We start from the raw sequence: 25,986 nt of genomic DNA on the forward strand, positions 1-25,986 counted from the left end.
CTATTTTCTTTTTGTATTAAGCTTCATATAGAAAGTAAATTTTAGCTAGAGATCCTCTGAGCATACTAACCAGATATTCTAAGATAAAGACTAGCCCACTGACTTTAGCCATCACACTATAAACATTGCTCTATGATGGAACAAAACTCCGTCCAGTGGGTTTATTACTGATAGTACCACTTGGTTTAATAGTAATTTTCCCTATGGAATGATTTTACAACATAGGCCCTAATCCCCCTCTGCATTAATAGTTACAATTTTATTTTTCTCTTCAGTTTTCACAATCTTTTAAAATCTAACCTTGTAAAAACAGCCTAAGGGGGGAAAAGACCAGTAGGAATTTATAAATCAAAACTTGTCACTAAGCAGTTTGGAGGCTGAAGTTGTGGCCCTGAAAGACAGCAAGGCCTTCTACCTTCCTTTACCCCATCTGGAATCTTCCTGTGTTCAAACAAGCAACATGGTTAGCTCCATGTTTAGCTATATCGTTAGCTATATGCTTGGGAATCAGATTACAGGCTTTTTTTTTTTTCTTCAAGAATCAATTAGAATATTTTTATTATATGTTCAAATTTCTCTGATATCCCATGATATCAGAGAATATCATAGTATATTCAAAGAGAATATTTTAGCTTTCTCTTTTGTTATTTTTCTTTTCCCTAGGTAATAAAAGCAACTTCCCACAAATCAGGTAGAGGAAATGGCTTACTTTGTCATCTGCTTTTTCACACCAATCAATACAAAAGTGATTTGGAGCCATGATTTAAGTTAGAATGCTCATTTTATTTCATACTAAAGTGATTTGTGGAAAAGTCATAAGAATGGAAAACTTAATAGTGCTAATGGTAATTCAAATATCCTGTGGTAATAATCCTCTCCCTGTTTGTAGTTCTTTTTAGAATGCCTTTATTCATTCTTTGCATCACTGAGAAAGTCACTAAAAGGTGTAATTAGAAGGAAAATAAAACCAAATAAACTAATCTCACCACTTAATAAATAAATTCTGAAAAATCTTATTTATAAGTTAATAAAACTGCTTCTGAAATTTAAATTTTCACTAACATAAATAGAACTTTTGACCATATTCTGGAAAAGATATATGCTGTCTGTGTAATAACAGAGTCTAAAAACTTTCCAGCTATAATTACTGCATGGCCACTTGGGTGGCAACGTACCGTGTTCAGAGTAGCCCTTTGACAGCTCAGCGTGGCATTGTTCATTATGGGTTACTGGTTTATCAATCTATCTGAACTGGACTTCCTCATTTGCAACCCTTCAGGGTTTTGAGGATTAAATGATACAATTTAACACCCTGCTCAGTGCATGGTGTATACCAGATGAATATTAGGTCACCCTGAATATAGTTCCTGTCCTACAATACTTACAGTCTGTCTGAATGGAGAAATAAGACATCCCACATTTCTATAGGATAATGAATTACAGTTATCCTAAACCTTGAGAAAAAAATCCCCAAACAAACCTTTGTAACGAACCAACTATCCAACCAACCAACCAACTAACCAAAAAGCCACTAAACATTCAAAACTCTACAAGCAAACCATGACATCATCATACTTGGATGCTCCAAAGGAATGTTGTCAACAGCGATATCCAGGCTTCCAGGAATGGTCTGCGTTTTGCTTATTCTGTCAGCTCTGTGAAAGTATACCAGCACAGAAACACACACACACACACACACACACACACACACACACACACAGAGTGAATTATTCTAGTTGTCAAGGAAAAAAAACACACAATGGTAATTCTGAGCTTTGATAAGGATAAACAGTGGGACCCTAAACAATCTTGTGAATAATTTCATTTAGCTGGTTTTATTTTGAAAACTAAAATTTATGTGACTTCGCAAATAAAAAATCAGGGAGGGGTCCAGTTACAGATATTCTGAAGAATGTTTTAAATTTATTTGCACCACTTCAGATAACATTTATATGGCCAAACGAGTGCAATGTAAATCGTTAGTTTTGGTAAATGGTAAATATTTAGTTTTTGTTAGCAGAAAGTACTAGTCTTTGAACCGATTTAAATAATTCACTTTCGTGAGGAATTTTAAGAAGTTTTGAGAGCAGGGATGGTCTTTGCCACAACTGGTAAGTGGACAGTTTGCTTTTTCCCTCTTCACCAACAATCCAGGAGGACAAGGGCCCTTTCCCTGATCCCCTTCTTCACCACCTATCCCTGTGCCCACAGTCACTCTAATTCACGAGTCCTTGACTTTCTTTTCCTCCCTCTTTACTAAAACCGTCTCCCCTATCTTCTTTTATAGTAAGGTGAAAGTTGCTAAGAACAGTTTCGAGTGTCACCCCTCTCAGGAAATCTACCTCGAGAGGCAGCTCTTCCCAGCCTGTGAGAGCTAATTGTTATATTTTCAGTTATTTTGCCTGCCATCTGTAAAACACAGTCATTATTAAAAATGAAATTATATTAAACAAATTACATTACATACCAAGGTAAAAAGTACTGAAAATTCATCACTTAGTAATTGTTTTACTACCGGGGAGAGGATCCGTGCTCTTGAGGTTATTTACATCTGTCTGTGTGGTGGAAAAGTTATATGATGGTGTGCACATTTCTTTCCAGCTCCATGTTTGGCAAAACCCCACTGGTAGCTTGAAATCAGCAATGGTAGGAGAATTTACACCATGGAAATTTGCCATCAATACCAATCAGTTTTTTTCCTCCTAGAGGGTCAGTGGTAGACATTTATCAGCACACTACTGAGAATAAATGTCATTACGTGTGAGGCATCCATGAAATAATTTGATGTCTCACCAGTATGGTGTTGGGTATTCTAGACGCCCTCTAAGTGCCATAGTGATAACTATCTTTGCTAAACACCAATAACATGGGTTTTGTGACAGTATGGTCTTCTCCTGTTTTGCCCGTTTCCTTCTGCTCAGTGTTACAACTTTTCAGGCTTTAGTAAACTTGGAAAAAAGTAAAGAGGAAAAGCATTCTTAATTTCCACTTAGTCGATATAGGGGTTTTGACCGTGATGTTTGATAAGGGGAAGGAAGGTCTCCCCATGTAAGGGGTGGTCCTGTAGATCACAAAAAAATAATATTGGTTCAATTCCACTTTTATTTTGTTTCCTAAGGTTTATTTTTTTCCAGAACAAAAAAGAACATTGGACAAACTTCCCTTCTCGTTAAATAGAAATATATCCTCTACTGAAGATACAGAAAATATTAATCATGCTTGTTTCATAGTAATAAATAATTTTTGTTTTGGATAAACAAAATTAATTGATAAGGAATTGTTGACTCTTAGATGCGAGAGGCAGAGAGTTAATATTTGGGAAAGGGGCAAAGGGAACAAGAATCCTGACTGTGTCAGGGGACCAACAGTTTAAGATAAGCCACTTGTCATGAAAGATCTTACCATCATCAGATGCTGAATATACGGTGATTCATTTTAAAAATGTTGTGACTTTTATGTTTTTCTTCTTTTAGCTCTAACTTCCATTGTCTTTTCCAAAAGCATTTGAATGACAGAACTATTATGAATTATTGTATTCACAGCAATTAATTGCTCTGTGGTGTTTCATACATATTCTAAAATCCCCTAACACTCCTCCTACTTAGAGGCGTCTATATACCCTTCATTTGAATCTAGGATCTGTGACAGTTTGACAGTATGTTATGGCAGAAAGGGCACTGTGACAGCTTCCCATCTTAAGAAACTGGCAGTGAACATTTTCTGTCTGTCCCTTGGGACACTTACTCTTAGAACCCAAGCCATAGCATCTCATGGAGAGAAGAGCCAAGGTCTCCAACCCACAGCTCCAGTTGAGCTTCCAGCCAACAGCCAGCACCAACTTGCCAGTCATCAAATGCGCTATCTCAAAAATGGACCCTCTGGCTCCATTGGACCTCTTCCAGCCAATGCCATATACAGAAGAGACAAACTGTCTTCACTTAGCCATGCTCAAATTATGGACTCAAGAGAAAAATAAGTGATGTTGTTGTCTTAAGCCACTAAGTTTTGGGGTGATTTGTTACACAGCCATAGGTAGCTGACATAGTTTAATGCCTCACCCTCCTTCCACATCATTCTGGCAAATTTACTCTTACGGTGTCATTTGGGCATATGAGAGGTCATCTGCAAAGCATCTGCTTTCTGGGGGAGTATGGATAATTGGGAATCTGGCTATGGAGTACTGCTTATGCAGAGATAACAAATCAACAGCAGCAATGTAGCTGATTCGTGTTAATTTCAAGAGTATCCAAAACATCTTACCTTCTATAATCTGACACTAGTTTAAGTAGGTCCTCAGTTGAAATCTTGTTGCTTTCTTGTCTATACAATGGTGAAAATCTTGAGTCTCTGTCCACATTTCCCTGGTTGTCCTTAAATACTGATCTGAAAGAAAACAATATTTATTCAGTTTGGTATTTGGCATGGGAGGGAGGGGAGAATTCTACCACTGAACCACCAATGCTCCCCTCTTGGTACTTGGATATTACTTACGAAGATGTATTTTTAAGTTGACTAAAATGATTCAACTTCCCATTTATAATGGAAGAAAATCCAGGAACTTATAAAATAAAAAGACAGGAAAACCTCTTAGAAAAAAATTTCATTTATACACTGCATTTATTATCTTCAATTTCTTATTTTCAACCTGGTATCTAAAGTGACAGCAGCCCATATTACAACTACATTTATTTATGATTTGGTAACATGTCAAAGCCACAGAGCATTAGGGGGGGTGGAGAGGAATGGGAACACATGTTACCACTTTTTCATTATTTCCTGGGCAAGCCTGGGTCATGTCAGTTTGGGTGGTGCCGTTAGAATTTATGAATAATGGAAAGGGTATGAGGTTGTGTATGTGGGTGTAGAGAGCCAGACTCTTGAAACATTTTCATGGAGATAAATGTGCCCATGCCCTAAATTTTAGGGCAGAGACAAAGATAAAATGGAGAACACCTGAATGAGCGTTTTGTATTAAATAAAGAGAACACTGTGAACCTGAACCATTTATTTCCTTCCTTGATCCATTTCAATGGGACTATACAGATTTAGTTAAAATGCATAAATTGTTTTCATCCAAATAATATAGTAATGCCGGGCAACACACTTCCTGAAAAGCAAGTATACCTAACATGCTTAATGTCGTTTTTCTTCCCCATAATTCATCATACTCTGTGTCTATCAAAGGAAAATTAGACCTATGCGTAGCTGATTTTTCTTCAATGTTAGAGAAATGCTGAATCTTTATTTCTTCTAACTTAAGGACCTTAACGAGACTCTTTTACTACTCTTCACATTAGCCAAAGATTTCAATACACAGGCTGCAAAGGCCATTTAAATGGCTACCTGATCATAGAGCTTCAGTGTCAAATAATTTAGAAAATGGGCCAGGAATTTATCAGAATGATATTTTTAGACTCCTTCAACCTTTCTCCTCAGTTTTTTTTCTGTGAAGTAGTAACTGAGGGAAAAAAGGTCCCCTATCAAATAATACTGAGGGAGGAAGAATGAAAATATTTAACTTGAAGATTATTTTTATTTAAATATTATTCAGGGATTGTGTTTGAGTGTGTGACATTGTTCCCAACATGGAAGAAAGTTAAACTGAGTAGTATTTTTAAAAAATTTAACCAGTCACTTCAAATATATCAGTAGACTTGAGTTGTATCACTGGCTTTTGCTCTTATCCGCAGCCAGCCCTGTCCTGGAAACAGCTCACTTAACATTGGACACGCTGTGAGGAACACAGCAGCACAGAGAGGCGCTGGTCACGGCACTCACACTCTGTCCCCACTCCATAAATATGGTAACTGGCAGGAGAGCAGAGAACTGATTCATTTACACAGATGGTTTCAGGATGGCTGGGACACCATGCCCTGTTCCAACTGCCAGAGTTGAGCAATGATCCATGTGCAGTGAAGGTCTCAGAGCCATGACGTTTAGAGTGTGATTGAAAAAAAAAAAATGTGGTGTTTAGCCTAAAGGAAAAGAAGCTTAGGTATCCCTGAGAGCTTCATTCATAAGCAGCATGAGGGACTTCCTTGGCGGTCCAGTGGTTAAGACTTTGCCTTCTGATGCAGGGGGTGCGGGTTTGATCCCTGGTTGGGGAGCTAAGATCCCACATGCCTCACGGCCAAAATAACAAAACATAAAACAGAAGCAATATTGTAACAAATTCAATAAAGACTTTAAAAAAATATTAACAAAAATAAGCAACATGAATAGCTGTGATATATAGAAAGAATTGGGCCCATTTTTTGTGGCTTTGGAAGACAAAACATAAAAGTGTCAAGCAGTTTAAAAAACTGTGTGTGTGTGTGTGTGTGTGTGTGTGTGTGTGTGTGTGTGTGTGTATATAGATGAAGAATTATCTAATCATTGGAGCTATAAAAGAAGAAAGAACCACTGTGGGACGCACTTGAGTTTTTGTCACTGGAAGGATTTGAACAGAGGTTGGACAACCATTTGTTGGGTGTTGTTGTTGTGCTGTGTGCCTTCTATAAATGTATAGATATAAGAATGAAATTTTTATTTTAGTCTTGTTTAATTTTAAAGAAAATCCAGTTTTTTACTCGGTTCCATTTGGAATGTTTCATGGGACAGAGAAAAAGGAATCAAAAAGCGTCCTGTCCTGGATTTAGGCACACATAATCCTGGGGGTGATACACGAGGAAAGAGTTTGATTTAACAACATGGCACATTTGTAAAGGTTGACTTTCTTCTGAATCAATGAGTGTACAATGCCCTCTGTAGCCATCTGAGTGCATTCTGTTTACCTATCCCAAATATAAGCTTTTTTGCTATAAAATGGTGCTACAGCTGGTGCCCAAAATAAGAACATGTACAAAATTAGTGCACGTTCTAGATAAAATGTTCACAGTGATGAGTGTGTGTTTTGCAGCTGGTGGGATGACTGGATCGGGTAAAAATATGATTGTAAAGCTAATTGTCAGTTCTATGCTTTTGAGTGGCAGTTGATTTTAAGGGCCAAAGGGTTTTAGAGTCCACTCAAAGCTATGTCAAGAAATAAGCTACAATCGAGAAAATATAATAGAAGGGAAAAGGAGCCAGAGAACCAGCGGTGTCAGTAGGGTAGTGGACTATGTCAGCAGGCTGGCTTATGTCAAAACGACATGAGTAGCAAGAGCCCTTCTCTAATTTGGTCAACATTTACTTGGAGCAGTTTCTGCACTGTGGAGGGAAAATTAAAATCTTCTTTGGTTGGATCTTGTACTTGTTTTTGTGGTTAGATATTCCAAGGGGTCTATCTTGAGAACTGTGCTGCTAATCATTTTTCTCAGTTGCTAGAGATGTTTATGTAAATGTAAATCATACATTTATGGGCACAAATTGGTGGTGTATACTGTTCCCTGGTCTACAACCAAACCAGTGATCAGGCATTCACGTAGCATGAACCTGTGGTTTTGTTGGCTTTCCTGCCCTAGACATAATTGCTTCAATAGTTGGTAATATTATCAGCCTCCCTAGAAACTTCATCTATCTTTCCTCTAGCACGTTTGACCAAGACAACTTCAAAGTAGGGTTGTTACTGCTTTTCCTAACTGCTCAGGTTCTTTCAATAATGGGTAATTCTTTTACTTCTTTCTCCCACATTATTCTTCACTGCCCCAAATTTACCTGAAAAGGAGGCTTGTTTGGGTGGATATGATCTCCACAGGGACTTTTAATAATCATATTAGACTAATGGCTTCTAATAATGGCTACCTTTTATTGAATAAATCTATGTACTTGTTAATCCCTGAAATAGTAAATTAGGTATTAGAATTCCTCTTCCTACATTCAAAAAAAATTGAGACTATAAGTTCTTGCTATATTCACTGGTAGATAGAGTTGAGATAGGGAACCCAGCTCTGGCTCTAAAATGTCTGCTTATAACAATACTCAGAATAATCCTCAATCCTTAAAGAGAAAATGTGTTCACTATTATGATTTTGCTATATTGGAATATTTCACTTTGCCAAAGGACATCCTGCCTCTACCCTCTACTTGCCCCAACTGATTATCTTGTGGGAACTGAGAATACTTATCAACATGAAAAGTCTGACCTGTGAATTACAATTAGTTATCCTTTTTCTTGAAGCTTACAAGGAATAAAATGAATTAAGTTCATCATAAGGGTTCAGTATTTCTAACTAATATCTTTTATTCATGAAGAATATCCTAGCATTAGCTGTCCCTGTAGGGAGAGATATTAAAGGGGGATAAAATGATATTTATGATCTACTCTATGACAGATGCCTTTGCACTTGTGATTGCACTATTGTTCACAAGGCGGTCTTGTTAGTTTCATTCTGCAAATGGAGACCCTGAGACTCTGAAAGGAAACTTGACCAAAGCTACAATCTATAAGTGGTATCTGATCTGGACCACGTTTTCAGATTCCTGGGCCTGGTCTCTTCCTCCTCAACTGAGAGGGCTGCCTTGGGGCAAATGAATCCCTAGAGGTGGCATGAGTCTACCTTGGTTTACCACTGCCCCTAATTCCACATTCCTCCTCCCTGTACCTGTCTCCAACTTTCAATAACTACATCAAAATTATGAAAAATAGGGATGAGTTTACTCTGGTTATGCACCACAACTGGATACTGTGAGACCTGAAAATGACATAGCTAACTAGTTCTTCTGTCCTTCTGGATTTTAAAGTTATTTGCATTGGGGTATAATCAACATTCAAATGGATACCTGATAGGCTGCTTGTTTTGTGGCACTAATTTATCTTTTTTAGTTCATTCAGATTGTCCATTGCTGACCTTTTCCCATATATCTATGGCAGGCACTTCCTCCTTTAAGAAATTCATGTACTGATAAAGACACAAAGAGACTGACAAGGACAGTAGTAATTGATGTTTAAACAGATCTGAAAGGCATTTTTTGTCCTTTATGCAGAGGTTATATGTCCAGGTGGATGGTTCCACCATCAGTGTCCACATTAACTCAGCATTTCTATCAGCGAGTCAACTGGTACTGAGAAATGTGGCTATGCTAATCAGTACCAAAATCAAAGAGAGTTCAAGTGATCAATTTGATGGTTTCATTTGAACATCCATATATAGACCCGTGTTTTCTGCATGGATGAAAACATGCAGCTGCATAAGAAATCACAGTGCTTCCATCTGAATTTTATGTGCACCAAACCCTTGGGACTGATAAAACATCAAGAGTTTGTTAGACCAAATATACATAGTAAAGAAGTTATGACTTGGCTTTGATCCTACCAAGTACCCACTGTATACCTGGTCATGCATACACTGTACACATGTCATGGTCCCAGTCTATTATGAGCTGGCTTGCTAAATTATCTTGTAAAACACATGTTTCTGGGGAGCTCAAGGTATTTTTGAAGATGAACACACTAGCATTCTTCTAGGTGTTGGTATGTTAAAAATAACAGGTAACACAGATGCGTTCAAAAATGAAGCTTTCAATGCAGACAATAAATGCACTTCTATTCTGTTGATTGCAATTGTCAACCTACCTCACCGCCCAAGCAAATGGCATGCGGTATTTCCCCAACTTGCTGCAGAACTGCCTGTTGGATTTTAGTATCTTTTGTGCATACTAAGGAAAAAAAATAAATATAAATGTTGTTTAGAACATCACTGTACAAACAGTCCATGTAAAATATTAATAAATACTTTTCCGTGTTATACTGAAACTTAGTAAACTTCTGCTTTACTGGCTCACAGATTCTACCTTGTAAAGAGACAAATGATATCCTCTGTGTTCAAACTATTGTATAACACTTTCTTTCTTTTTAGTTTAGAAATTTCAAATGTAGAAAACACCCTTACCTTGGAATACCAACTTTTTTTCTGACTTAAAAGACCTTAAAATATTGAATGGAAAGAGTTATGAAATTTACATTCACAGGCTGTCCTGTATTTCTTTTTATTTGTTATGATAGAGGTCAGCAAACTTGTTCTGTAAAGTCACACGGTAAATATTGGATTGGCCTAAAAGTTCTTTCGAACAAACTTTTTGGCCAATCCAATATATAGGGCTTTGTGGGCCATGTGGTCTCTGTCTCAGCTTCTCAACTCTGTTGCTATAGCAGGAAAGACAATCTTAAATGAATGAGTGTAACGTGTTTCAATAAAACTTTATTTACAAAAATAGGTGACAGGCTGGACTTGGCCTGCACTCCATAGTTTGCTAAACCCTGAATTAAAGGATTCTCATAAATATGTTAAACACTGCCCTAAACTGTCACACATCCTCAAATTCAATTATTATGCATTATTTTCCCAATATACTTCTTTGTGTGGATAATATAAACTTTTTGTATTTATTTTCTATTAAAAAATAACATTCAATTATTATAGAAAATATGGTAATTGAAAAAAGAAAGCAGAAAAAATGTCCTGCAGTCCCACCATTTAAAGAACTTATGGTATTTTCTTTCCTCTTTCTTTCTTCATTTAGGTGTTATTAAAATTTGGTAAACAACTATTTTACTTTTTCACTTAGTTCAGCATAAGCATTGCTGATGTCTTAGTAAACTGTATTCCCTTGTTTTCAGTCAGATTAATCCTAACTTTTCATTATTGTTAACACTTTAGTCTTTGGGGGTTAAAGTTTTATCCACATTTAAATTTATTTCTACCAATAGAGTCTCAGCAGAAATTGCAGGATCAAAAAACATAAGCTGAGAATATATACTTTAAAAATTTCCTGTTTGATACTCATTTCACTAACAAGGGAATACTTCAAGACTTACATTTATCAAACTTGATAATTCATCAAGGCAGTGTGATTTTATTTCTTGAAAGTAATTGAAATTACTTATAAAAAGATCATGCATTACCTTGTTGGAGTCTGGATTTTTAATATAAGGTTCAGCACCACTTGCAATGTTTCCCATCAGTACTTTTTCGATTTTGGCCACCAAAACAATTTCAGAATGTGGATTGCTTACAGAAAATATAGCCTATGTACAAAGAAAACAGCTAATAAGCATCTAGGAAACCACACTGAAGACATTTACAAAATTCTACTTTTTTTTTTTTTTTTTTTGCGGTACGCGGGCCTCTCACTGTTGTGGCCTCTCCGGTTGCGGAGCACAGGCTCCGGACGCGCAGGCACAGCGGCCATGGCTCACGGGCCCAGCCGCTCCGCGGCATGTGGGATCTTCCCGGACCGGGTCACGAACCCGTGTCCCCTGCATCGGCAGGCGGACTCTCAACCACTGCGCCACCAGGGAAGCCCCCAAAATTCTACTTTTTTAGAGTACAGCTTTAAGGGGGATTTTTATTTGGAAAACTGCTCATCTTATGTAATCTATTGGTAAGAAAACTGGAACAAGCATTTTCCCTCCCATGATAGGTAAAAAAAAGTGCAACCTGCTTTGGAAATTTTAGCCATTCCTCTGGAAATCCCTTGACATGAGGTTCTTCTGATTGTCTTGGAGTGACAGTGTCTATGTTTCCATTTTCCAAAGCCACGGAAGCCCCTGAGAGCATCTGCCTGACAGCAGTGTGGTTTAGATCCACGTGGAAATCAGCAGAAATCTTCCTGCTGTTTCTGAGGTCATAAAGTGCCACACTCACAAAAAAAGGCTCAATCTTTGGAGAAAAAGAAAGAATTGATGGTTTTGACATAAAATCATCACACAGGGGATAGCCTCCTTAAGTATATTATTTAATAAGGCAGTAGATAAAATACTATTTATATATAGTAGAATATTTCTATATATAATATGCTATTATTATATGTATATAGATATATGTATATATATGTATATAGATACGTATATAGATATAATACCATATATTATATTGCATGTATTATATATTTTATATATAACATATAAAATACAATATTTGTAGGCAAGTTCCCAGAATCCCTTCCACTATCAGGTTCCTCAGATCCCAGAACTGTATTTCATTGGTTTCCTCATTCTACTTTTCCTGCCAAATATTCTTTTTCATACGTTGTAATACATGTATGATTCAACCTTACAAAACCTTCTAGTTATTTCCTTTACTCTCTCAGAAATATCTGCAATGTCAGTATCCCTGATGATGCCTCATGATCTGACTCAGGTATTACTGGGGCAGTAATACCCCAGTGTGACATTTGATTTTCATAGTTCATTATATCAAGGGCACAAAAAGTCAACTTTCCCACGACTTTAGGTAATGTTAACCTAAATATTCCGGTCTTGTTGGCATCTTCCAGTTTTCTCCATTATAACGTCACCATTTTCCCTTTGGTAAGTGATTAGCCTTTTTGGAAATATTTTCTGAGATTACACCAATGTCCTGCTACTCATCAAACCCAATCCACCATTCATAACTCCCACTGGAACCAACTACCACTATGATGGCTACCAATGGTGATCTTCTAGTTCCATCATTCTTTCTACATTAGTCGGTATTTTACTGTAACAATGAGCTTTCCTTTATCCCTCATTTTTTATTCATATATATATTTATATACACATACACACATATGTACATATATATATATATATGTATAGACTCATGGATTGCTACTTTATTCAATAAATGTCCATCTCTTACTGTCGTTATTTACAGTGATACTCGACTTGTCTCAGACTTGGCTAGAGGTACACCCTTCAGTGTAGCTCCTGTGTCTTTACGGCAGATGAGCATCATTTCTGGAGCACCTCTTTCTTTACCCAACAAGATGTTCCAGGCTCATCTTCTACTTTCCATGTCCCAGCCATTCCTCCAAAGAGCCCTGGCTCCTGTTAGTGAGGGTGACACTTAGAAACCAAGATCTGGGTGCTTGCTATCTATGCTCATTGTTTCTGGGACACACACATATATATACATATACACAGTATTCACAGCTACAGTGATGTCTCTATCTCTGTCAGTACATGAATATTTATTAAAAACTCATGGGTTCGTGTCATACCTCCATTTCCAATCCAAACCCTCAAAGGTTCTTTCTAGCCTTTCCCTTTTTCATATTTGCGAGTATTTCATCCAATCGTGAAAAACCTGACTCATTATCATTTATTTACTTATTTGTTCAATTAGTTTACTTATTGTTCAGAGTAACCAGTCTCCCAACCATAGTAGCTATCTAGCTATCTCCTCTGCACCAGCCTGCACAGTGCCCCAGGTCCTGACAAATCCAAGGGCGTGGCCCTCTGCGCCTCCACGTGGCTCCCTCCCCCGCGTCATCTGGAATTCTTATGCTCACTCAACTTCCAAGCCTCTGTGTGATTGCCCCCTTAACCTCTTACTACCCTGCTAGGAAGGAAGAGGAAGATGGGAAGTAAAGGGCAAATGCGAAGGTAAAGGAAGATGGAAAGGGAAGGGAAAGTTTCTTGCTTGAGTTTTAAAGAAGTAGAAATTTGGTAAAGGGGAAGTTATAAAGGGCTTCTAGTAGATGGAGTGACATGGCAAAGTCACAAAGACATGAAAAAACACAGGTTTAGAGTGAGATCAGAGTGGAAACAAAAAGTTAGGATGTGTTTGCAGAAGATACATTTGAGAAACGTTAGGAAGGTACAACCAAAAGGCTTGGAAATCCATTGCTCGTGTGCGTGTGTTGGTTAGTTGGAGAGAGGGTTCACAAGGGCATGAATAAAAGAAAATCCCCAGGTTTGGAGCTATAGGAAACGAAGTGAATGACAATGCCATTCACTAATATATAGGATGAGGATACAAAGATGAATTCTTTGGTACAGAGAATCAGGTTTTTCTGTAACATGGAAAAAACGGACGAACTTTTTGGCCAACCCAATATATGTATATGTAATTATATACACAGACATAGGTATATAAATACACACATGAATAATTATATACATACATATATATGTAAATACATACATATGTAATTAACTACAGGCTTCTTAAAATGAATATACTTATAAAAAGTTTTTAACTTTTGTTTATGTTACTTAATTTTGAATTGATGCCTCTCACCCACCAGGATTCTGTGGATAAGCAGGTTGTGACCAAGTTCATCACTGTACAGACTCACTCATGCTGTGGATTTTGCTGAATGTTTAATAAGTATCTTGTGTTCCTTGAAATGCAGGATTATGGCTAGTTTATAACAGGGGTATTAGTTTAATTCCTTAATATTAGCAATACCTGCCAGCTCCCTTACTGTTACAATTACACATAAAATAAAATTCAACGCATTAGTTTTTAAAAATAAGACAAAATGGAAAAGTTTCATATTTTACCAATTTAATTTAGTTTAGAAAAACTCTTGGTTTGTGGCAGTGGTAGTCTGCTAAGAGTTGAAAAATACAAAATTATGTGAAAATAACTCAGGTAGGAACCCCAAACACATTGAAGGTCAAAGGAAAAAAATCCTTATTAAGTTTTTGTGAATTGCTGCCTTTTGATTTTCATTTCTGCTTCGTGAAGGGAAATAAATCACCTACTTCGATAATCCGTCAGGAATTAAAGCTTATATGGTGCTTCACTTATTTCCTCCAATCCACCTTTTCAACTTAAATGTCACATCTTACCGTTTTTTAATTGGAGTGAAATTGCTTTACAATGTTGTGTTAGTTTCTGCTGTACAATGACGTGAATCAGCTATATGTATACATATATCCCCTCCCTCTTGGACTTCCCTCCCCCACCCATCTAGGTCATCACAGAGCACCGAGCTGATCTCCCTGTGCTATACAGCAGGTTCCCACTAGCTATCTATTTTACACATGGTAGTGTGTATATGCCAATCCCAATCTCCCAATTCATCCCACCCCCTTTCCCCCCCACCATGTCCACATGTCCGTTCTCTACGTCTGTGTCTCTATCCTGCCTTGCAAATAGTTTCATTTGTACCATTTTTCTAGATTCCACATGTAGGCGTTAATGTACGATATTTGTTTTTCTCTTTCTGAATTACTTCACTCTGTATGACAGACTCTAGGTCCAACTACATCTCTACAAATGACCCAGTTTCGTTCCTTTTTATTGCTGAGTAATATTCCATTGTATATATGTACCACATGTTCTTTATCCATTCATCTCATTGGACATTTAGGTTGTTTCCATGTCCTGACTATTGTAAATAGTGCTGCAATGAACATTGGAGTACATGTGTCTTTTTGAATTATGGTTTTCTCAGGGTATATGCCCAGTAGTGGGATTGCTGGGTCATATGGTAGTTCTATTTTTAGTTTTTTAAGGAACCTCCATACTGTTCTCCATAGTGGCTGTATCAGTTTGCATTCCCACCAACAGTGAAAAATGGTTCCCTTTTCTCCACACCCTCTCCAGCATTTATTGTTTGTAGACTTTTTGATGATGGCCATTCACATTTTACTTTTTGAATCACCAGCTTTTCAATAAAGTGTTGTTTAGAACCTTCAAAGCCTAACAAATTAAGTCATAGGTTTCTGATGTTTAGAATACTGTACTTCTCTTTAAAAAAATTCAAGAACATGGCATTTTAAATGTAGCTCAGCTGTGAAGCAGTTTTATTAGTTCAGATTTTTGGAATCAATTTTTATTTTCAAAGAAATATTTTATACTCTAAAACCATCAACTTGAATTTGGTTTTCAACTGACTGACTAAAAAAATTACATGCTGTCAAGTATTGTTTCCCCATCGTGAAAAAGTCCTTTTAGGGTGTCTTTTTAGAAGCTCATTCATTAAATGCTACTGAATTGCTGGCTCTTCAGCAACTTGGAGAAATATTTCAATTAAGTTAAAAGCATGCTCACTGAGTTACAAACAATGAATTTAAAAATAGCGACATTAATGAGTATCACTGAATAATCACACAAAGATTTTTTAAAACAATGCCATTACATACAAAATTGCACTTGAGTTCAGGAGAGGCTGTTTTCTCGGTTTTTTTACATTATTGTTTATAAGCACTATGAAATTATTCTTAAAATTCTTTTCCTAGTTTTTAAACATGTGTATCAACTGTAAAATAAATTAAAAATAATACAGACATACAGAGCACTTGGAATTGGCTTATTCCTATGGCCTGACACATAAGAAAGGGCTCACAGAAGCTGCTCTTTGAGCTGCACGTGCTCTCTTGCCTGGCGAGATTGGCCCAAATACACACATTTAGCTTCTGAATATGGGCTTTAGTATAAAGATACGAAGCCATGTGGAAGGAGCCATATGCCCCTGGCACTGGAAAGAAAAGCCCATTATCTTTGAGTTTCCGTTTCTAAATTTGAGCTTTTAATCACACTTAAAGATGTACCCGGTCAAAAAAAGCATTTATTTTTATTTAGTAAAATTTAGATTAAGTGACATTATAATTTAGGTTAAATTTTCCTGATATTTCCAAATATAGTTTCAAGAACTAAGTTTCTAGTTGTTTTTTTTTTTTACTCCCAAATGAAAGTATGTTCTGATTGCTCCTCCTAACATTTTCACTCCAAGGAAGTTTTTTCTGCTATAGTCATCCTCCACGTGGCCACATCTACCACGCTGCTCTCTGGCTTCTTGTTATTCAGCTTCTCAGCACCATTCCACATAGCTGACCCTTTCTCTCTTGGCGTCATGACCCACTCTTTCCTGGTTTATCTCTACATCCATGAACATTCCTTCTGATTCTTCTCTGGTCACTTCTCTGTTCATCCATTAAATGTTTCCTACACACACAGAAATTCCTACATGATTCCCTCTAGGTCACTGTCTGTACCAGACTTCCAAATTTGTATCTCTGTTCATGCCATGCCTTTGAGTTCCAAACTTGTATTTGAATCTGCCCACTGGCCATCTCTATTTGGATATCTAATAGGCTGATTAAGCTTCACATATCCGTAATGTACTTCTCGGCCTGTATCCCCCAAATCTGCTCTTCCTCTAGTCTTGTCCTCTTAGTAATGGCACTACCATGCGTCTAAGTGTTTAAAGCAAAGACTAGGGACTCAGCATTCAGATTTCCCTTCCCCTTATCCTGTATATGCAACGTATCTGAAAAAACTGTCAGTTCAATTTACAAAACAGCAGTCAAATCCATCCATTCCTCTCCCTCCTCCTCGCCAGCCCTAGCGCAAGCCGTGATGTGAACTATAGTAATAGGCTTCTAACTGCTTTCCCTGTTCAACTCTTGTTTCCTCCAATCCACTCTTCTAATGAGATGTTTTAAAAACACAAATTAGATCACACCATTTTAATGTGCTTTCAACTCTTGAATAGCCTCCACTCACACCTAGGATAAATCCAAACTCTTTGCTACAGCTTATAAGACCCTACCTAATCTTACCCTGTACTGTTTCTCCCACCGCATCTTGGTCTGCCCTTCCCCTCACTATCTCCTTTCAGTTCCCAGAACTTGCCAAGACTTAACTGTCTCAGGGCATTCACGCTTGTTCTTTCTTCTGCCTGGAATCTTTTGCCCTGACCTGACGTTTTATCCTTCTCAACCTTTGGTCTCTGTTCAAATGTCACCCGCTCAGAGAGGTCTCCCATGGCCCCCCACCTACAGCAGCCTTCTTCCCAGTTCCTCTGTATCACATCTCTTTATATTGATTTATTTTAAAGAACTTTGCACAATGTGCAATTATCTTGTTAATTTATTCGTTTCCTTATTTACTTCAGTCCTTTTCCAAAAGAATCTAGTCTTCAAGAGGCTAGGGACCTTGTTGATTTCGTTCCCTGCTGTTTATCCAGTACTTAGAACAAGTCTGGGTCTAGTAGGTGCACTGAATAAATATTTGCTGGAGAATGAGTAAACTCAACTTCAACTACTTTCAGTCTCACATAACCTAGTGCACAGTTACAGTTATAAAACATGAGGAAGCTTCATTTTGGAGGAAGATTCTTACTGGCAACAAATTTCAATTTTAGCTTACTTGTCAACAAGAATCTCACAGGTAACATTGAAAACATCAATACCTTGCATGCATTGTATTTACAAATTTCAAAGCAATTTCCCAGATATTAGAATAAGAGTTAATATTTAATGAATGCTTGCTCTGCGCCGGGCACCATATTTAATCTTCACAACGGCTATTTGAAATAGTCTTATTATTTTCCCCATTTTCAGAAGAGGAGACTGAAGTTAAGCCACTTGCCCAGCATGGAACAACTTGTAAGTGGGAAAGTCAGGCATTTGTTACTTGATTCTCCTCATTCTCCTGAGGTCCATAGCATGTACCGTTGTCCTGCTATTACACCAGGAAGAAGGGGGCTCAGACAACCAGTGAGGTGCCTGAAGCCCCAAGGGCAGTAGGTTACAGTCTTTCGAAAGAGTTCACCCATTTTGCCAGCAACTCACTGTCAAACTAACGAGGCTCGTTTTACTACATCATAAATAAAGGCATGTACAGGATTGTGTGTGCAATCTGCAGAGAAAACTTAATGCTGTTTCTACCTTTTGAAAGCAAATGTGGCTTGTGTCATGGATCTGGAAATAAGTTTTCTTCTTTAAGGTGAAAGATGACAATTGAGGGATGCTTTATGAGAAATGAGGACAGAACGCATTAACAAAGAATGAAAGGGAACACACCAATATATTAGCAATGATTTTTGATGTTAGGATTATGAGTGCTTTTTATTCCCTTTTTTATAGTTCAACCTTTAATAATATTTATGCTCACAAAATGTCCCCTTCCCACACATACATTTACAATTAGTATAGAATTGTCCCCTAGAATACTAAGAGTGAACTCTCAAGAGAGCCCACTTGGTAAGAAGAGGAATCTTGTATGGATTTAATGAGCACAGTGATGTTTCCCAAATATCAGTGAAGCACCTTTTTTTCCCTACCATTTACGTGTATTATTTATTTAATATTTATATAGTATTATTTTACTGGATTCACTATTTAGCCTTGTCATAAGCAGTAGTAGCTGTGAAAACACAGGGTTGATCTGCTCATTATAAATATTCTCTAATATACATGAAAATTAACACATAAATATTAAAATAAAAATATCAATTTAAAAGCCATCTCAAGTTCCAAGAAGATACAGACAATATCTTTGGAAACTCTGAACCACTGTGCTGACTTAATGGAAAGAACCCTAGAGCATAATCCCTTCGATGCTTAAGTTAAAAGGGAAATTCTATGGCAGTGTCCTGACAATTCCACTTCATAACTTGTGCATTCTTTCATGTGGAAAAATGCTGTCAATCATACCCTTGGTACAATTGAGGGTGTGAACTCAGTGCCTGGAAAGATCAAGAATTGAATAAAAGATTTTAACGAGGGTGGTGTGATGTTGGCCATCTATAGGATGTAACAGAAGAGAAACTTACATTTGTTGCCGGATCGTTTTCATTCTCTGTAACACATCCCTGGAGACTTAAGTTGAGAGCTTTACAAATGATCATGATTCTCTTGGCAGCTTTTTCTTCAAATGGTTTGATCACAAACTCAGGTTCTAAAAGATCCTTCTTCTGAAGCTTCAAGCTCTAAAAAAGTTTGGAAAGTTTTTCTCAACAAACACCCATCATAAGAAAAGAGATTCTAAATTATAAACCACAACTGTACGAATCAAGTTCCTGTCTGCTTAGAGAGAATTCCGACTTACATCTATATCTGGATCCAGCAAGAACAGATTTAGCCTCTCCGCGTTTCGAGTTGCTTTGACAATCTCTTCAGTTTCTGTGAGGTACTACAGAGAAAACTGTGTTAGTTCTTAGTATCTGAATAGCCGGAAACTTACGGCCCAGCTCCATCCACACGGCCAAGAAATAGCCCCTTAGTATCAGCACTGCTTTAATATCATCCATGAACACTCCACAATCTTATAGAAACATGCTTTTGTTTTCTGACTGTTGTGTTTCTTAGTCTAAATCTTAGAAGAAAGCATTTATATCTTTTCCATGAAAGCAATAAACAATAAGTAATTCGAATTTATTTTCATAGAAAAATGTCAGCTTTATTACTTTTGTGAAGTCTGGGTGTAGGTTGTTCTCTGAAGAATCTGTTTCCTCCGGTGTGCATTCACACGTTATAGAATTATCCAGGGAATCTTGAAAAGATACACCAAGACTGGGTTATTAAACAGTTCTCATGAATCATTCCTTTCTCTAGCCTGTGACATATAACAACTGGGTTAGACTCCAGAGCGATGGGGGACGGATATTGGTGAGGAGGTGGCTTCACTGTGTCCTGGCTCTAGTATTCCGTATTGTTAGATGAACTGGGCCTGGAAATCAGATGTCCTGGTGCTCATTTTGGGACACTCTCCATGACACCATCCTGTGCCCATAAGAACTATGGACCCTTACAATACTACATTTATACTTGAGGTTGTCTTGTCGCAGTTCAGTAATGCATACTAAAGTTTTCTTATATATGAATATATTTTGGATAATTCTGACTCTTCGGCCATCAATGTAAAACCCACATTCTAGCTTCAGTTAAACTCTCTAAGACTCTGTAAACATTAATATTCTAGTTGATCATTAGTAAGCAAATCATGAATGTAAAACACTTACTATGATATATAGCAGTTGTATTAAAGTCAACCATAATTTTCTTCCTTATTATCTCATGACTCTCTCATATGATACACAGACTATCAGAACTTAAAGACTTAAAATAACATATCATGTGTTATGAAAAATGTCTTAAAGTAATTTTCCTTTAGGATCACTGACTCTGAAGGTGAACTTGTCTTCGATGTGGCCACAGACCTGTTTTCTCCCCTACTTTTCATCCTCTCTTTCCTCTCTCTTGTTCTCTTCTCTTTGCCTAGCCTGGATTAGAATTAGACGAAAGAATTAGGATGGGCAGAAAAAAAAAAATCTGTCTTATAAAAATCTCTAATACCATGCAAAATTCATGGAACTTCCACAACTAGGCTGATCTCAGTGGGGTCAAAAGCACACGTGAAAGATGCCTTTCAACTAAAAGGAAAGAATGCATATTTGCCATTACAGAGTATTATGTTCATTAATTAAATTTGATGAAAGGCTATAAAACACAGAGTCTCCCCTCTAACACTCCATCAGACATGGGTATATTTTTAATACCGCTGACCGATGGTTCCTAACATCATTGGCTGGATGTCAGCCTCAAAGCATTGCCTGGCAACTCAAAATCATACCTCTGTGTGGTGACTCTCACTATTGAGTAAAAGTAAAGGTTTATGGGTGATTTCCTGGAGTGAATAGCTCAGGGTTGGAAGAGCTACACCTGACGGCTACCAGGGTTAGTAGCAGCTGAAATGAACCAAATGCGCACTTCGTGAGGGAAGGGAGGCGGGTGTGCAAGCGCTCACCCAGCCCCAGCTCCGTGAGCTCGGCGCTCCTTCTGCCCTGAGGGGGGCCCTCAGGACTGATCTGCAGGATGCGGCTGAGGCTGTGGATCCACTCCTCCATATCTGACTCCGTTTCAGCCGCCAGCACAAAATAGGTCAGGTCATTCATTTTCAATTCGAAGGCATATTTTCTTAGTCTGTTATTCTGTGGCATGAAAAGAAAGAAAAACACCAGATACCAAGTCTTAGAGAGTGGGAGACGCTTTTAACGGGGTCTTTCCTCATGAGTAGATGACCTCAAGGAGATCTTCCAAAACAAGACAAAAATTTAGCTGGATAAGAATCATTTCGTTTGGTTTCTTTCAAGCCTTTTTGTACATTTTTCTTGATTGGATGAGCATGTTGGCTCAAAAATTTCATCTTCAGGCAGGTGGAGAAGTATATTCTAAGCTTCTTCAAATAGTTGCTTTGAGTTGCTACCTTCACTTCCTCACCTTGTGTTCTGTCTACAACTCACTCCAGTTGGGTTTTTGACCCCATCGTATCCCAGAGGCAGCACTTGCCAAGATCACCAACAAACTCTATGCTGCTGTACTACCCAAGGACATCTCTTTCTTCATATCTTCCTTGACCTCTCATCAGAATTAACACAGTGGCTTCTTGAAACCCATCTCTCTCTGGGTTTCTCCATGACTACACTCTATGCTAGTTTCCTTTCCTCCTGAATGGCCACCACTCTTCAGTCACCTCTACTGGCTCTTCCTTATCTTGCTGACTTGTCATGCTGACCTCAGCTCTGCCTTAGACTCCTTCCTTTCTCCTCTGGGCCAATGGCTTTAAATGACATCCATAGGCCAGGGACCCCCAATTCCTTTCTCTGTCTCTGGCTTCTCCACCAACCTCCAGACTTTTCTCGAACTTGACATCTCTACTTTGCATTTTGTGGCCAACCCACGAGGCTTTGTTCTAGTTCCCTGGATGTGCTCCCATCATAGGCTTTGTTGCTGCCACAAAGGCCTGAAGCAACCCTCCCATCCCAAATCACCATGCCTGGGTTCTCGCACACGGCACGACGTTTGCCCTTCAGGTACTTACGTGACTTGTATTCACTCTTCAGATCTCAAGTGAATTTATCCTTGCTCAGTGAACCTTCCCCAGTTCCCCAGTTAGGACAAGGTTCTTGTCCTCCGGGGCACTCACAACAGTTTGGGATTACATGCTTATTCACTTTCACTTGTTTGTTTGAACAGTATAGTCCTCCCTTACATCTGCCTCCATGAGAGCTGGGTCACCACTCTGTCCTGTACCAGTGCTCTCACACAGAAGGATTCAACAACAGTGTGTTCAAAACAGTCATATCTTATAAATGGGACAGAAGAGGTTCTTCTCGTTGGGAATGAATGAATGATTGAAGAAATGAACAAACAAATGAAAAACAAAGATTCTCTGTTGTGCAGAGAATTAAAATGGTCTGATGCGATGAGTAGCTACTCTAGATTGAACTTTCACAGAAGGTGAAATCTGTAAAAAGAAGTGAGCTGTTTAAAGATCAAAGAAGCACATTTAAAGTAGAGGGAATACAAAAGCAGATTATTACAGCAGTTTTATATACTCTGCCATGAGATGAGAAATACAAATGCAAAGTAGAAACTTCCCCTGATGATATAGACTAGAGTTATATAACCCGCGGTGGCTGTAAGAACTGAAGATGTTCCACACTTAATTCACTCCTAGGTACCTCCGATACAAGTATTCAACTCTTACCCACACTGTTCTAACGCCTTTAGAGAACTCACAACTGTAATAAAGCAAAGCCTACACAATTAAGATAAGTAAAATACAAACAATAATAGAACCCTAAGATGAGAACGGCACTATAGTGCGGGGTTGCGCCTAAACATCAAGGTATAAATTCTTTCTGAGAACAGGATTGCTATTTCTTGGTGGCAAGAAAGAATAATTTGTTTGTTTGTTTGTTTGTTTGTTTTTGCGGTACGCGGGCCTCTCACTGTTGTGGCCTCTCCCATTGCGGAGCACAGGCTCCGGACGCGCAGGCTCAGCGGCCATGGCTCACGGGCCCAGCCGCTCTGCAGCATGTGGGATCTTCCCGGACCGGGGCACGAACCCGTGTCCCCTGCATCGGCAGGCGGACTCTGAACCACTGCGCCACCAGGGAAGCCCAAGAAAGAATAATTTTTAATATACTCCTGGTCGTGTTCTCTTTCTTTGGGAGGCTCTTAAAAACGTCCCCAAATAGCGTTCTCCTTTCAGCTCCCACAACAGTACGGCTACTACTACAAACATGACACTTACTAAACACTTGTCATCTATATACCTGGCACTGTGCTGACCATTTCGGTCACCATTTTATTTAAATCTCATAATAACTCTGTGAGAGAAACTGTATCATTCCATTTAACAGATGGTAACATTGAGGCTTGGGAAGACAAATGAAAATATGCTTGGGATACACGGGCAGCAAGTGGTGGAGACAGGAAGTAATCCCTTCATCCTTTAACATCCCCTGAGATGACCAGCCACAAAGAAGATGCTCATCAGATGCCCTTCTCCTTCTTTGCCACCTGCCTGGCACAATCACACACCAAATGGGTAACCATGGCCTGGGATGTTCTGGTTTCTGAAAGTAGACAGCAGGGCATCATACAAGACTCAAGAAAAAGTAAAAATTGGGAATTGAAGGAGAAAGAAGAATTAGCTAAAAAGCTAACCGTGATCCTCACTGTGGAATCTCACAGCTCACATGGCACTTTGTAGACTGCCAAGGACAAGCTCTCTGCTCGTGTCCATACTTTCGTATTATTGTCAATTTTTATTATTTCTTTGCCCTGTAATGACTCACCTGCAGGCTGCCATTTTCAATAGCCCGTGAGCCTGATAAGGGCAGAAGCTCACTAGTTATCCTCAGTGCAGTGACAGTATTCATTCTTAAAGAGGTTCTCTCGTGTTTACATTTTGTGCTGGGCAAAAACAGACAAGGTGTTGGAACAGGGTCGATGGGTGTTAACCAATTAATCACCCAAATGTGAAATTGGAAGATAAATGTACTTAACTTTTGTATGAATGTATTGAAGAAGACGTATGAAATCAAGGTATAAAAATTCTTTTTGAGAACAGGATTGTTACTGCAACATGAGAATACTGCTATTCTTTTTTTTGTTTTTTAACATCTTTATTGGAGTATAGTTGCTTTACAATGGTGTGTTGAGAATACTACTATTCTTGCAGCACCCTCTGTGTTCTGTGAGAATACAGAAAGGATGACTTGACTAGTAAAAGACCACAGTTGCATTTTGAGATCATTTTGGCTGCAGTGTAAACAGAGGCGGGGTGGTCCTGTGCAAAGCAAACCTCCAGGTAGCTTCTTTAAGAATGCAAATTCTTAAAAGCTATGCTTGCCGCAGGAGGAGTGGGGCAGACTCCCTCCACACATCCTCCCACACATTTCCTGGGGTGCTGAAGAAGGAGGTCCATAAAACCGCCTGTGACCTGCACTGACACAGAGGGTCTGAGGGCAGAGACAGACGGCCGAGAGCAGGTATAAAAGAGACACGTTGCTATGATAGTATTGTATCCTTCAAAAAGCAACAGGAACAGAAATAGACACTCAGGAAAGAACTAGAAATGTCCAGAGTTCAGAGCAGATCTAAAGCATCTGAGGATAGCAGAATGCAAACAAGTCTCAGGGCTGTCTTGAAAATAAAAGAAAGAATCTGCTTGACTAATTTGATGCTGTAAACAATGGGGACAGGCAGATGCAAAGCTATGTACAGTACTTATACTGGGTCCAAATTAAAAGTGGATTGAGCTGCAACCTGCTTTCAAATGCAGCTGTCAAGGAACTAATAACAAACATGACAAAATAAGAACAAAACTTGATTTCCTAAATTGCCTTCTGTACTTTAAATGAATTAAATGTGATTGCCAACTTCAACAATATTATATATTAAATTTTTAAAAAAATTTGAGCAAAGTATAACAAGCCCTTGTTTCTCAAAAAGGGATATTTATAAATGAAATAAATATTCTATTCACAACTTCTCAAAAGCCAAATTATTTTTCTCCTTGGAGTGAAACAGAACTACTTGCAGTGCAGAGAAGCTTATGTTGGGGAAGATTACGATGCCTAAGTGGTTTTCCATCTCACTCTCCGTAATCTCCAAGATAATGGCGTATAAAACAGCAAAAAAGAAAAACCCAAAGCAGAAAACCAATGGGTCATTTTTATAATCTTGAAATGCAATTTTAAGTCATTAAAATGATAATCAAGAAGTAATCATTTTCTTATTACTCCTCAAATTTTCCTTTATTTCCCTGAAATCAGTATCCTTTGCGACCGATGAAACTACTTTGTTCATTCAAGGTCACCACAGTCTATCTACGTGACTTCATAAATAAAAGGAAACTGGAAATATGTCCTAATGCCACATGGTGTGCTTAATGAGTTGTGGCAAACTGGTCTCTTTCCACAATATTCATCTGGAAAAGTTTTGAAATAGACACTCCAATAAAATCACCAAAGCCAATGGAGGACTGAATATTGAAGGAAGTTATTCGAGCAAAATATGCCACTGTACCTATTATGTGGCTAGCATCTTTTACAGAATTTTGCCTTAACAAGAGAAGAGTTTTAAGAGGAAACACACAACATCAAATCCAGGTTACTGGTATTGATGGTTACCATCCATGCAGTCCTTTCCATTCTCTGTATGCTTATTTGTTCATTCATTCGACCAAGATATATTGGCTACCTTCTATGTGCCAAGTACAGAGCATTAAAAATGTTCAAGAGAACTGCTTGCCCTCATTGAACTTACATTCT

At 38.2% G+C, this 25,986-nt stretch overlaps 1 protein-coding gene across 8 annotated transcripts in view; it reads right to left on the minus strand.

The window, feature by feature from the left end:
* Positions 1 to 25,986, minus strand: part of DOCK10 (dedicator of cytokinesis 10) — a gene marked incomplete at its 5' end in the record, with an annotated part of 279,536 nt that overhangs the window by 80,113 nt on the left and 173,437 nt on the right. For 7 of the 8 annotated variants that reach the window (XM_079924877.1, XM_079924875.1, XM_079924873.1 and 4 more), the window contains 9 exons: positions 1,576 to 1,655; positions 4,261 to 4,383; positions 9,494 to 9,576; positions 10,823 to 10,945; positions 11,358 to 11,579; positions 19,195 to 19,350; positions 19,470 to 19,553; positions 19,828 to 19,913; positions 21,168 to 21,351. In XM_079924877.1, coding sequence (XP_079781003.1) covers positions 1,576 to 1,655; positions 4,261 to 4,383; positions 9,494 to 9,576; positions 10,823 to 10,945; positions 11,358 to 11,579; positions 19,195 to 19,350; positions 19,470 to 19,553; positions 19,828 to 19,913; positions 21,168 to 21,351 — 1,141 coding nt within the window. The remainder of the gene's footprint in view (positions 1 to 1,575; positions 1,656 to 4,260; positions 4,384 to 9,493; positions 9,577 to 10,822; positions 10,946 to 11,357; positions 11,580 to 19,194; positions 19,351 to 19,469; positions 19,554 to 19,827; positions 19,914 to 21,167; positions 21,352 to 25,986) is intronic. The other variant, XM_079924879.1, reaches the window with a different exon arrangement.

The sequence above is a fragment of the Stenella coeruleoalba genome (genome assembly GCF_951394435.1).
Source record: "Stenella coeruleoalba genome assembly, chromosome: 6".
NCBI classification, from domain to species: domain Eukaryota; kingdom Metazoa; phylum Chordata; class Mammalia; order Artiodactyla; family Delphinidae; genus Stenella; species Stenella coeruleoalba.